Raw genomic sequence first — 15,189 nt, 5'->3', positions numbered from 1 at the left:
AACACCTCAAACATGTTGACATATTTACACCGACTTCATCCCAGCATTCCACTAACATCTCAAACATGTTGATATATTTACACCGACTTCCCCCCAGCATTCCACCGGTGCAAGATGGAAATACAAAGAAACAAGAACACAACTTTGTCTCCCCTTTCTATTCAAGCAGCCCTGATTCTGATAGAGATAAAAATTACAGTACAGTATGCAGTACAGTATGCATTTCATGAGTGGCGCATGTAGCTTGTTGACGGCCAATCAAAAGTCATCAAAGTAGCACTACAGTCATAGAACCTCCGTGTGTGGCAAAGAACGTTAGGAGGTTATATAATCAATGGAAGAACGTTAGGAGGTTATATAATCAATGGAAGAACGTTAGGAGGTTATATAATCAATGGAAGATGGAATAAAAATGATGCAATTAAACCCATTTCCTGGTTTCTAAAATTCTAATTAAAGGTGCAATATGCAGAAATCTCTACGCCATTTCCTGGTTTCTAAAATTCAAATAGTTCGCCTAATATCAGTTAATTTGACAAAACAAGCAGTGTAGAGAACCATTGGACCATCTCAACTGCTGTGAAATATCTTTTCAATAACCAAAAATATTGTATTTTCAGCTGTTTGAAAGTGAAAGACGCAAAAAACTAAACTTAAGAACTGGAAGCATAGAAATAGTGCACACAGATCTTTGGACCCGTGAAGACCTCTTTTTGTGAGGCCCAACATAACAATCCCTGTCACAACAGACAATGATAGGAACATTGTTAATGCCATCACAGAAGCTGGACTTGGGCCACAAATAGGGTGCTTTGCAGTTTTTGAATCTTTTGCCAAATAACCAAAAATGAACTCCAGTAACTGCTGGCAAGCGAACTGTGAATCCAAAACCACAATACTGTACGTACCGAACTGTGGGTTTGGTGAACTGTTACATCCCTAGCATATATGTACAACATTTCATAACTGTAGCTCAAATGGGACAGGAGATACACTACATGACCTAAAGTATTGGACACCTCATTCCAAAATCATGGGCATTAATATGGAGTTGGTCCACCCTTTACTGCTATAACAGCCTCAACTCTTCTGGGAAGGCTTTCCACTTGATGTTGAAACATTGCTGCGGGGACTTGCTTCCATTCAGCCACAAGATAATTCTAATTTATCCCAAAGGTATTTGATGGGGTTCAGGTCAGGGCTCTGTGCAGGCCAGTCAAGTTATTTGACCACAGAGGATCATTAGCTTCTTAAAAAAGTGAATTGTTTTAAATCGCATAGCCTACAGTCAGAAGGGCCCGCAATTTGGGCATCGTACGCTGCAAATACCAAATAGATTATTGTTAAGTTGCTACTGTCAGTGAAAAGCTGAGAGACCCAGCCAGGCATATCGTGATATTAAAAAATACAATCGCGGAAAAACTGTTCGGAAAGCAAATGGCTATTGCTGTAAAGAGATGACAATGAAAAGACTCCAATCTATCTTTTAGATATAAAAATTCTTAACTTAATTGAGCAAACATCTTATTGGCACCAGCGGAGAACATCTGCCATATCTCCAGTAAGCATGCATATTCACTGTCTTTCTCATCGAGTCAGTGCCACTTTTGTTTGTTTTGGGACAATAATTTCCTCCTCATATCGTATTGTGTCTCCCCTTTTCGTAGGCCAATTATATGGATTAGACAACGTAGTTTTTATTGACCTGTTAGTCAGTGTCAGCGGAGTAGGCTACCTTGTAATTTCTGAATTATAAAAAAAAATGTGTGCTCGCACTTGGGTGTCCCGTACCGGTAAAAAATGTAATCTACTTTCACCCCTGCCTACAACAAAATCACCAACTCAGTCTTGAAGTTGGATTTGGTTTGTTGCATTGAAAGGGACTGTTATTTTATTGATTTAATGCCAATTTCCACAGCATGGAGAAATGTTTCTCTGTTTAAAGCCAGGAAAGATAGTGTACATTTTAGTGAAGTTCAATCTTGTCCATCTCTGCGTGGGCTGCAATTCTTCTGCACGTTACTGCTCCAGGAACTGCATGCACACAGCTTAGATAGGGATAATTGGTGAGGAAGGCTATAAAACATATGCTGGGATTAGAGTTGCAGTCTCTCTCTCTCTCTCAGGGCTGGCTCATTTTCTTCCTGGTCAGGTCACAAGGTCAGGGAAGCGCCAAGGCCCTAATCATGGCTAATAATATGGCTGGGTGGTAAATTGTAAAATAATATTCTAGCACAAGTCAACAACTTCGGGAGGGCAAGCCAAATAGATCTGACTATCCCCTAGTTGTGAAAGTACGAACTGTGTGTGTAACCTGTGCTTCATCCAGCCTCCATAACCACCATGCTGCTGATTACCTCTGCCGATTATGGATGAAGACTGTCATGAAAAGAAATAACCGTCATAACCGTTGTTTTATCATTATTATTATTATTTTTTAATTTTTGTACAATRAACAACTGACTTGGGACGACCGAGCATTCGTGTGGTTGAGTCCATTTACGCAGTAACATGGACTCTTTACAACATGATGAAACTTTGTTGCTTCTTGCTGAAAAAAAACAAGGTGTTGTAACAAACGAGTCCTTGGTTGCCTAGGCAATGCCCCCCTTCCAGCAGCAGCACACGCAGTCAGGGGTGGAGGAGAGGAGAACATGTGCGTATTTTGGCAGACCAATAACCGGCATCAAAATTCCATGACCGTCACGGCCCTAGTGGCAATCTGTCACAGCGCTGACATAGATAAACTAGGGGCACTATTTCCATTCACTTCAACAACTGCATCAGAGTCAATACCTGCAGGAGCAGAGATAAGAAAACATTTTCACAACGAACCAGCCAAAAAGCTGGCCCAACCATTCCACTGGACCTCTTTTTGTTCATTCACACGTTCTTTAGTTATTTTTATCAGCTGTATCTGTGTGTGTGTTTGTGTGCACCTCCTGAGTCCTTCCTCTCCTCTGTGCAGAGAGGCTTGTTTTAGCTTGTTTGCAGTACACAGTAACCCAGCAATACAACCATGAACTGAACTGAACACTTTTACACAACTGTGTTCGACACACTGCCCTAGCAGAAAACCCCAACTGTGTTCGACACACTGCCCTAGCAGAAAAACCCCAAACTGTGTTCGACCACACTCCCTAGCAAAAACGCACAACTGTGTTCGACACACTGCCCTAGCAGAAAACCACAACTGTGTTCGACACACTGCCCTAGCAGAAAACCACAAACTGTTTCGACACACTGCCCTAGCAGAAAACCCCAACTGTGTTCGACACACTGCCCTAGCAGAAAACCCTAACTGTGTTCGACACATGCCCTAGCAGAAAAAACCCCAACTGTGTTCGACACACTGCCTAGCAGAAAACCACAACTGATATTCGGAACACTGCCCTGAGCAGAAAACCACAACTGTGTTCACACCATTGCCACTAGCAGAAAACCCCAACGGTGTTCGACACACTGCCCTAGCAGAAACCCCAACTGTGTTCGACACCACTGCCCTAGCAGAAACCCCAACTGGTCGACACACTGCCCTAGCAGAAAACCAAACTTGTATTCGACCACACTGCCCTAGCAGAAAACCCCAACTGTGTTCGACACACGCCCTAGCAGGACAAACCCCACTGTGATTCGACCACAGCCCTAGCAGAAAACCACCAAACTGTTGTTCGCACCACTGCCCTAGCAGAAAACCACAACTGTGACAGCTGGTGGGGAGTGGCAGAGGAGAAACAGGCCAGTTCCTACTACCACTATGAAAACAAACACATAGGAGATAGAGCCCTCCCTAGCCCTCCCCTAAGATAGGACAGCTTCTCCAACCTATCAATGGTTCTAAAACATTTTGAAAAAAAGGCTCTCAAAAGCGTCTGCCTGCAGCCGTCCAGACCTCATCTGTTGTGTAGCATGTTATCTAGCAGAGCGCTGACGGTCATGTCCCTGGACAGGACACAGCTCTCTCTCTCTCTCTCTGACGCTGCCTGTCTCTCTCTCTCTCTCTCTCTGACTGCTGCTGTCTCTCTCTTCTCTCTCTCTCTCTCTGACTGCTGCCTGTCTCTCTCTCTCTCTCTCTCTGACTGCTGCCTGCTCTCTCTCTCTCTCTCTCTCTCTCTCTGACTGCTGTGTTTCTCTCCTCTCTCCTCTCTGACTGCTGCTGTTCTCTCTCTCTCTCTCTCGTCTGACGCTGCCTGCCTGTCTCTCTCTGTGTGGTGTGTGTGTGTGTGTGTGTGTGTGTGTGTGTGTGTGGTGTGTGTGGTGTGTGTGTTGTGTGTGTGTGTGTGTGTGTGTGTGTGTGTGTGTGTGTGTGTGTGTGTGTGTGTGTGTGTGTGTGTGTGTGTGTGTGGGTGGGTGGGTGTGTGTCACAGCAACAGAGAAAACAGCCTTACCCTCTCGCTCATGCTAGTCATGAGTCAACACACAACAATACAAACTACTGAGAGAAAAACATGTCAACATACACACACTGGTCTGTCTAGCCACTCAGAGCGCACGCCTGGCTTACTGATACTGGGATGAAACAGAGAAAAGAGATATTAGAAAAATGTAAAGTGTTAACCCTTTTATCTGAATATGAGACAGGGATTAAGTCGCAGGAGTCAATTTCACTTGGACATTATACTGATTTACAGATTATAAGGGGGGTGGGGGYCTGTGGGGGTCGATAATTCCATAACCTTTCATGTCCAATCCAAGGAACGAATCTTTATGAACACAATATCCTCTAGTATGAAAGACATCACGCTCAACAAAGTGAAACATGGGTAATTTTTTGTAGCGTTGAATGAGTGAACTGCTTGGATCTCAATGTTAAGGTAAAGACCACATTTAGTGTGGTTGGCCATGGTGAACAAGGCAGTGATACAAGTCATTGATATCATGTGCACTGATTTGTGTATGGATTAATATAGCGATTGGTTCATAAGCTAGTGGTCTCACTATTACAGTGAGAGCAGTATTGGTTTATCAGTCACCAGCATCATGACCATCATATCTTCCATTCTCACCCACATGATTGGGCAATCTTGACCTTATTCTAAAACTAACCATTTAAGGCATTTATTTTAACCATTTAAGGCATTTACTTTAAGGCATTTATTTTAGATCTTGAGAATCAGAACTATTCTGAAACACTGGAATGCTTTCTAAGAATCCAACAGCAGGCATCTGACCAAGACTCCCCACGGCATTTATGCCCAAACCACAGGATAGTTTGAACCACCACAAGGTCAGAGTCATTTCCATTTCAACTCCAGTTTATTCAGAACTTGGGTTTGGATTTTTAGGTGAAAACATCTTAGAGCTATTTTCAATTTCAGAAATTCTATTTCATCTGGACCAGGACTGGTATTGACCCAACTCTGGGTGAAGCAGCAACCATGCCACTGGTAATAACCATATTGTTATCGACACAGTACTTGGTAACATCTATGTTATAGTGTTGCACAGTATACCGAAACTTCAGTACTTTTCGATACAAAAAAATATGTACAGTTAGGTACTATCATTTTTGTTACGTTCGGTACTTCTGTCAAATGTGTCTTACGTGATTGAGAGGATCACGTCTGTATCAGCATAGCCCCTTTATAGCGCCAAGAGCAAAGAGCCTGCTCCACTTAGTCATTCATTGCTAGAGCTGTCTGAGCTGCATTAGCTCCCCARTCCCCAGTCACGCTGCACAGAAGTTAACTTCTCTTGTGTACGGGGCAGCATTCGKAATTTTGGATGAAAAGCATGCCCAAATTAAACTGCCAGCTACTCATCCCCAGAAGATAAGATATGCATATTATTAGTAGATTTGGATAGAAAACACTCTAAGGTTCTAAAACGGTTTGAAATATGTCTGTGAGTATAACAGGACTTATTTAGCAGGCGCAACCCCGAGGACAAACCATTCAGAATTTCTTTTTTTGAGGTCACTCTCTTTTCAATGAGTTTTCATTGGGAAACCAGATTTCTAAGGGACCTTCTTGCAGTTCCTACCGCTTCCACTGGATGTCAACAGTCTTTAGAAATTGGTTGAGGTTATTCCTTTGTGTAATGAAGAAGTACGGCCATCTTGAAGGAGGGTCACTCGAAATGTCCTGTTTGTTAGAAGCGCATGACCAGAAAGCTAGTGTCATGACGTTGGCCTGGGGGTAGGTTTATGACAGTTATAAATACCTCTTCCCCCCTTTTTCCTCTCCCTACTCTACTGATGTGACATTAGAAAACCTTTGGTTAACATAGAGATTCTGGGAACATCAGAAGTTGGGAGAAATGATCTATATTCTGGTAATCCGACCAACTGAACACATGCGGTGGTACTTAAGGTATATTATGTCAGTTCGGTTGTCATCTGGCACATTCTCATCAATGATAGAATGACATAAACTCTACTGTGGAAAGTCTACACATCAGAGTATCGGATTCACTTGGAATTGTTGTTCAATTCAAATGTTTGAATATGAAATTATTTGTGAAGAGATTAAATGTAATTTTAGCTTCCAAATCAGAGATTTGGGTTACATAAATGTAGGGCTCTGCTCAACCATTGGCCCGCCCCTGTGAAGAGACATGGGTTATAAACTTTTCAGACACACCCTTCTCCTCCACTATATAAGCCATTGACGAAAATGTAACTTCCTGTTCCGAGGATGTGAGGACGATGGTCCGATGTCAGAATGGTTCAGATGTCAACTACAGAACTAAGCCAACTCAGCATGAGCTTTGGTTGCGAATGGTATGAACTTTGAACTCTTATTCACTATAGAAGTGATACCTCCTAGACGTTGAGTTAGCAACAGCAGCTGCAAACGTAAATTAGGACAGACAGAGTATCCGTCTACCACCCAGCAGCAGCAGCAGAGAATTCTTCAAAGGACAAAGGACCCGGTTGGGCAACACGGCCTTCCTATTACCACCAACCTACCGAAGCGCAGCTCAGAGTAAATATTTATTGCATTTTCCTTTTCCAAATGGGCGGTAATTTAGAATGCATAGATATTGTATTTACGATAGCACAACTTCACCCTTTGTTCCTCAGTCTTCCCGCTCCTCACTCAAACCCAGCACCTTTTCTTTTGTGTAACAAGCTGTCATATATGTTCCGCCCGCTAGGGATGTTTTCCTTTATGACGTCATTTGTAATCAAGTACGATTCATTCTGTTATATGTAATTCTGTGTGATTGGTTAGGTATTTAGTAAATAAATATATTAAACCAATTTGTATTTCTAATTCAACTTGTTAGCCAGGGTTCGTGAAGATAACCAAGAATTTACAACTTTCAGATGAGACTGAAATAAGGTGACGATTAAATTTGACTGCTATTGATGTAAAATATTACTAGGTCTTTAAGAGTTTATTCGGAAGATAACAGCTCTATAAATATTATTTTGTGGTGCCCCTCCTCTCTAGTTAATTACATTTACATGATTAGCTCAATCAGGTAATATTAATTACGGAGAAAGTATTTTATAGAATAGCATGTCATAACACTTAATCCGGCATAGCCAAAGACCAGACACTAGCTACAGTTGGTTTTAATCCTGTATTGAACACAGATCATCCCGTCTTCAATTTGATCGATTATTTACGTTAAAAATACCTAAAGTTGTATTACAAAAGTAGTTTGACATTTTTTGGCAAAGTTTACAGTAACCTTTGAGATATTTTGTAGTCACGTTTCAGAATTTGGAACCGGTGTTTTTCTTGGATCAAACTCGCCAAATAAATTGACATTTTGGATATTATCGACGGAATGAATCGAACAAAAGGAACATTTGTGATGTTTATGAGACATATTGGAGTGCCAACAACAGAAGCTCGTCAAGGTAAGGCATGAATTATATTTTTTATTTCTGCGTTTTGTGCCGCGCCTGCAGGTTGAAATATGCTTCTCATTCTCTTTGTTTACTATGGTGCTAACTCAGATAATAGCATTGTTTGCTTTCGCAGAAAAGCCTATTTGATTTCTGACATGTTGGCTGGATTCACAACCAGTGTAGCTTTAATTTGGTATCTTTCATGTGTGATTAATGAAAGTTTGATTTTTATAGTAATTAATTTAAATTTGGCCTGCATTTTCTCTGGCTTTTGCCAAGTGAGACAGTAGCGTCCCGCCTAACTCAGATTTTTGGATATAAATTGAACTTTACCGAACAAAACATACATGTATTGTGTAACATGAAGTCCTATGAGTATCATCTGATGAAGATCATCAAAGGTTAGGATTAATTTTATCTCTATTTCTGCTTTTTGTTACTCCTCTCTTTGGCTGGAAAAATGGCTGTCTTTTTCTGTGACTTGGCTCTGACCTAACATAATCGTTTGGTGTGYTTTCGTCGTAAAACCTTTTTARAATCGGACACTTTGGCTGGATTWACAACAAGTGTATCTTTAAAATGGTGTAAAATACTTGTATGTTTGAGGAATTTAAATTATGGGATTTCTGTTGTTTTGAATTTGGCACCCTGCAGTTTCACTGGCTGTTGACGAGGTGAGACGCTACCGTCCCACATACCCTAGTGAGGAACACACTTGAATAATGCAACACGGCATCTAGAAATGTTGAAACTTTTCATTACTGTTCACAAAACAATGTCAATACAGGCTAGACACTTTTACAATGCAGAACGAAACCGGTAGCTTCCAGCTTTAATTGTAGGCTAACTTTCCTTGCTAGCTTACAGCTGAATTCACAATCCTAGTACTTTGTTTGTGATAATATGCAAACAATAACACAAAATATTCTAATTTAAAAGCTGACAGGCACCAAAAATGTTACTAATTCACATTGTCTCCCATGCCACCAAAACATCATTCACTTCTTCATCTTYCTTTGCCTCTCGTCTGGTTTCCACTAGATTCCCGAGTCACAAAGTCAGATTCCACAGCCWCATTCTGCCTTGCAAATTAAGCAAATAACGTCATTCATTTCTTAAAGAGACAGTGCACACTTTTCGAAAAGAACAGATTGCTTCTTCCATGCAAATGTTGTTAATAAGTACAATAAAAGAATACAGTATGTTTTCTTAGCAGTTTCCAATAAAATAAGTCCTAAAGTTTATCTGTCTGGATCAAGTGCCATTTTGTGACTTTAGCTAATATATATTGTTTGTGGTATCATTTTGGTATCGTTTTGGAAATAAGTATCGTGATGGTATCGAGTATTGTGATACTAAACCTGGTATCGGTATCGAATGAMAAATGCTGGTATTGTGACAACACTACTATGTTATTAGCCATGTGGTCCCTACCTGCGTCGGGGRACAGGTATGTGGGAAGAGGGGTGGGGATTTCTCTCCTCGGGTGGCACTTGATGTCCGGTTTCCTGGAAACCATCAGGCACCAGCGGATTCCTCGCTTTCGAGTGCATGTGTCTGTCCGGCTTCTGCCCGTTCAGGATCAGGCAGTGAGTGGGACTGCCGTTAGTAAGGACCCCAGTCAGACCACTGTTCCTCTCATCTGCCTCGCCACCACAACCCATCTGAAGGATGAAGAACAGTACACACACAGCAGAGAAATGGTTGCAGTCTCAGAACTGTTATGTTGGTGATTTTTAGTCCACATTTTTTTTTTCACCTTTATTTAACCAGGTAGGCCAGTTGAGAACAAGTTCTCATTTACAACTGCGACCTGGCCACGATAAAGCAAAGCAGTGCGACAAGAACAACAACAGTGTTACACATAAACAAAAGTACAGTCAATAACACAATAGAAAAATATATGTACAGTGTGTGCAAATGTAGAAGATTAGGGAGGTAAGGCAATAAATAGGCCATAGAGGCAAAATAATTACAATTTAGCATTAACACTGGAGTGATAGATGTGCAGATGATGATGGGCAAGTAGAGATACTGGGGTGCAAAAGMAAGAAGATAAATAACAATATGGGGATGAGGTAGTTGGGTGTGCAATTTACAGATTGGCCGTGTACAGGTACAGTGATCGGTAAGCTGCTCTGACAGCTGATGCTTAATGTTAGAAAGGGAGATATAAGTCTCCAGCTTCAGTAATTTTTGCAATTCGTTCCAGTCATTGGCAGCAGAGAACTGGAAGAAAGGCGGCCAAAGCAGGTGTTGGCTTTGGGGATGACCAGTGAAAAATACCTGCTGGAGCGCGTGCTACGGGTGGGTGTTGCTATGGTGACCAGTGGGCTGAGATAAGGCGGGGCTTTACCTAGCAAAGACTTATAGATGACCTGGAGCCAGTGGGTTTGGCGACGAATATGTAGTARGGGCCAGCCAACGAGAGCATACAGGTCGCAGTGGTGGGTAGTATATGGGGCTTTGGTGACAAAACAGATGGCACTGTGATAGACTACATCCAGTTTGCTGAGTAGAGTGTTGGAGGCTATTTTGTAAATGACATCGCCGAAGTCAAGGATCGGTAGGATAGTCAGTTTTATGAGGGTACGTTTGGCAGCATGAGTGAAGGAGGCTTTGATGTGAAATAGGAAGCCGATTCTAGATTTAATTTTGGATTGGAGATGCTTAATGTGAGTCTGGAAGGAGAGTTTACAGTCTAACCAGACACCTAGGTATTTTTCATTGTCCACATTTTCTAAGTCAGAACCGTCCAGAGTAGTGATGCTGGTCGGGTGGGCAGGTGTGGGCAGCAATAGGTTGAAGAGCATGCATTTAGTTTTACATTTAAAAGCAGTTGGAGGCCATGGAAGGAGTGTTGTATGGCATTGAAGCTCGTTTGCAGGTTTGTTAACACAGTGTCCAAAGAAGGGCCAGATGTATACAGAATGGTGTCGTCTGCGTAGAGGTGGAKCAGAGAATCACCAGCAGCAAGAGCAACATCATTGATATATACAGAGAAAAGAGTCAGCCAGAGAATTGAACCCTGTGGAACCCCTATAGAGACTGTTGCTGCAGGGGGCAGAGCTATTGGCCGGGGTAGGGGTAGCCAGGTGGAAAGCATGGCCGGCCGTAGAAAAATGCTTATTGAAATGATCGATTATCGTAGATTTATCGGTGGTGACAGTGTTTCCTACCCTCAGTGCAGTGGGCAGCTGGGAGGAGGTGCACTTATTCTCCATGGACTTTACAGTGTCCCAAAAATGTTGGAATTAGTGCTACATGATGCAAATTTCAGTTTGAAAAATCCAGTCTTAGCTTTCCTAACTGACTGTGTATTTTGGTTCCTGACTTCCCTGAAAAGTTGCATATCGCGGTGACTATTCGATGCTAATGCAGAACGCCACAGGATGTTTTTGTGCTGGTCAAGGGCAGTCAAGTCTGGGGTGAACCAAGGGCTATATCTGTTCTTAGTTCTACATTTTTTTGAATGGGGCATGCTTATTTAAGATGGTGAGGAAAGCACTTTAAAGAGCAACCAGGCATCCTCTACTGACTGGATGAGGTCAATATCCTTCCAGGATACACGGGTGAGGTCGGTTAGAAAGGCCTGCTTGCTGAAGTATTTTTGGGAGCCTTTGACAGTGATGAGGGGTGGTCGTTTGACCACGGACCCATTACGGACACAGGCAATGAGGCAGTGATCACTGAGATCCTGGTTAAAGACGGCAGAGGTGTATTTAGAGGGCAAGTTGGTCAGGATGATATCTAAGAGGGTGCCAATGGTTACGGATTTAGGGTTGTACCTGGTAGGTTCCTTGATAATTTGTGCGAGATTGAGGGCATCTAGCTTAGATTGTAGTTTAGGTCAMCTAACAGTACGAACTCTGAAGATAGATGGGGGGCAATCAATTCACATATGGTGTCCAGGGCACAGCTGGGGACTGAGGGGGGTCTATAACAAGCGGCAACAGTGAGAGACTTGTTTCTGGAAAGGTGGATTTTTAAAAGATGTTTAACTTCTTTATGATAGGGTGCAGCATTTTCACTTTTGGATGAATTGCGTGCCCATAGTGAACTGCCTCTTACTCTGTCCCAGATGCTAATATATGCATATTATTATTACTATTGGATATAAAACACTCTGAAGTTTCTAAAACTGTTTGAATGATGTCTGTGAGTATAACAGAACTCATATGGCAGGCAAAAACCTGAGAAAAAATCCAAACAGGAAGTGAGAATTCTGAGACTGGTCAATGTTCAACTCATCGCCGATTCAATTCCCTGTAAGATATGGATCTGTTTGCACTTCCTACACCTTCCACTAGATGTCAACAGTCTGTAGAATGTGGAATGAAGCTTATGCTGTGTTGTGGGGCCGGATGGGAGGGGAATGAGTCAGTGGTCTGGCAGATTGCCAGTTCCTGGTCACGCGCTTTCTTCATGATATCGCCTTCCGTTCCATAAATTCTACAGACATGAAGGAATGCTCCGGTTGGATCGTTATTGAATATATATGATAACAACATCCTGAAGATTGATTCTCTACTTAGTTTGACCAGTTTATTCGACCTGTTATATAACTTTTTGAAGTTTTYGTCCGAGTTCGCCTGCATTTGCGCGAGCGTTTGGACATGTGCACTAAACATGCTAGCAAAAGTAGCTACTTATACATAAGTAATGGACATTATCGAACAAAACAACAATTTATTGTGGAACTAGGATTCCTGGGAGTGCATTCTGATGAAGATGATCAAAGGTAAGAGAATATTTATGATGTAATTTCGTTTTTCTGTTGACACCAACATGGCGGAGAAATTTTGTTATGTTTGAGCGCCGTCTCAGATTATTGCATGGTGTGCTTTTTACGTAATGTTTTTTTGAAATCTGACATTAAGAACAAGTGTATCTTTAATTATAGGTAAAACATGTATCTTTCATCAAAGTTTATGATGAGTATTTCTGTTATTTGACGTGGCTCTCTGCAATTTCTCCGGATATGTTGGAGGCATTTCTGAACATGGCGCCAATGTAAACCGAGATTTGTGGATATAAATATGCACATTATTGAACAAAACAAATGTATTGTGTAACATGATGAGTGTCATCTGATGAAGATCATCAAAGGTTAGTGATTAATTTTATCTCTATTTCTGCTTTTTGTGACTACTATCTTTTGCTGGGAAAATGGCTGTGTTTTTCTGTGGCTATGTACTGAGCTAACATAATCGTTTGGTGTGCTTTCGCCGTAAATCCTTTTTGAAATCAGACATGTTGGCTGGATTCACAACATGTGTAGCTTTAATTTGGTGTCTTTCATGTGTGATTTCATGAAAGATTGATTTTTATAGTAATATATTTGAATTTGGCGCGCTACACTTGGCTTTTGGCCAGAAGTTAAAAGTTAAAAGACCTGGATAGTATGACAGAACTCTGCAGGCTATCTCTGCAGTAGGTTGCAACTCCGCTCCCTTTGTCAGTTCTATCTTGTCGGAAAAAGTTGTAGTTGGGGATGGAATTTTCAGGATTTTTGGTGGCCTTTCTAAGCCAGGATTCAGACACGGCTAGGACATCAGGGTTGGCGGAGTGTGCTAAAGCAGTGAATAAAACAAACTTAGGGAGGAGGCTTCTGATGTTAACATGCATGAAACCAAGGCTTTTACAGTTACAGAAGTCAACAAATGAGAGCGCCTGAGGAATGTGTGTGGTGCTGGGGCTGCAGGGCCTGGGTTAACCTCTACATCACCAGAGGAACAGAAGAGGAGTAGGATAAGGGTACGGCTAAAGGCTATAAGAACTGGTCGTCTAGTGCATTCGGAACAGAGAGTAAAAGGAGCAGATTTCTGGGCGTGGAAGAATAGATTCAAGGCATAATTTACAGACAAGGGTATGGTAGGATGKGAGTACAGTGGAGGTAAACGTAGGCATTGAGTGACGATGAGAGAGGTTTTATCTCTAGAGGCACCAACACTTAAATCTGTCCAACAGTTAGGAGGCACTGACAACTAGAATCTATAGCCTATTGTTTAAAGTAGGATTCCCCAACTGGTCGCCACAGGTGATTTATTTGGCCCCCAAGTTTTCTGAGAAAAATGTATAATTAATAACAACTTCCTGTAGATTCACTAATAATTACCAACTTCCTGTAGCATTCACTAATAATGACCAACATCTTGCAGCATTCACTAATAATGACCAACATCTTGTAGCATTCACTAATAATGACCAACATCTTGTAGCATTCACTAATAATGACCAACATATTGTAGCATTCACTAATAATGACCAACATCTTGCAGCATTCACTAATAATTACCAACATCTGTAGCATTCACTAATAATTGACCAACACTTGCAGCATTCACTAATAATGACCAACATCTTGCAGCATTCACTAATAATGACCAACATTTGTAGCATTCACTAATAATGACCAACATTGTAGCATTCACTAATAATGACAACATCTTGCAGCATTCACTTATAATGACCAACTTCTTGCAGCATTCACTAATAATGACCAACATTCTTGTGGCATTCGACTAATAATGACCAACATCTTTGCAGCTTCACTAATAATGACAACATCTGAGCAGCATATTAATAATGACCAACATCTTGCAGGCATGTCACTAATAATGACAACATCTTGTAGCATTCAAATATACCAACATCTTGCAGCATTCCATAACAATGACCAACATCTTGGCAGCATTCACTAATAATGACCAACATCTTGTAGCATTCACTAAAATGAACCAACATCTTGCAGCATTCACTAATAATGACCAACATCTGTAGCACTTCACTAATACATGACCAATCATTCTTGTGCATTCACTAATAATTGACCAGAACATCTTTGTAGCATTCACTAACAATGACAACTCTTGTAGCATTCACTAACAATGACCAACGTCTCTGCTAGCATTCACTAATATGACAACAGACTTGCTAGCATTCACCCGTAACACATGACCAACTCTTGTAAGCATTCACTAACAATGACAACTTCTCTAGCATTCACTAATAATGACCAACATCTTGTTGCTTCACTAATAAGACCAACATCTTGTAGCATTCACTAACAATGACCACTTCTTGTAGCATTTCACTAACAATGACCAACGTTTGCCAGCATTCACTAATAATGACAACATCTTGTAGCATTCACTAAAATGACCAACGTTTGCAGCATTACTAACAACGACCAACGTTTGCAGCACGCGATTACATAATGACCAACTTCTTGTAGCGTTCACTAATAATGAACCACGTCTTGTAGCATTCACTAATAATGACCAACTTCTTGCAGCATTCACTAACAATGACCAACGTCTTGCACAGCGGCATTACAAATGATCAACTTCTTGTAGCGTTCACTAATAATGACCAACTCTTGC

At 41.4% G+C, this 15,189-nt stretch overlaps 1 protein-coding gene across 1 annotated transcript in view; it reads right to left on the bottom strand.

Moving 5' to 3' along the window:
* LOC111977115 (zinc finger protein 704-like) overlaps positions 1-15,189 on the bottom strand; it is a 111,856-nt gene that overhangs the window by 88,067 nt on the left and 8,600 nt on the right. The window contains exon 2 of the mRNA XM_024006425.2: positions 9,239-9,468. Within this exon, the coding sequence (XP_023862193.1) occupies positions 9,239-9,468 (230 nt within the window). The remainder of the gene's footprint in view (positions 1-9,238; positions 9,469-15,189) is intronic.

This window comes from Salvelinus sp. IW2-2015, linkage group LG17, assembly GCF_002910315.2.
Source record: "Salvelinus sp. IW2-2015 linkage group LG17, ASM291031v2, whole genome shotgun sequence".
Classification (NCBI taxonomy): domain Eukaryota; kingdom Metazoa; phylum Chordata; class Actinopteri; order Salmoniformes; family Salmonidae; genus Salvelinus; species Salvelinus sp. IW2-2015.
This window is presented reverse-complemented; position numbering and strand designations above follow the sequence as displayed.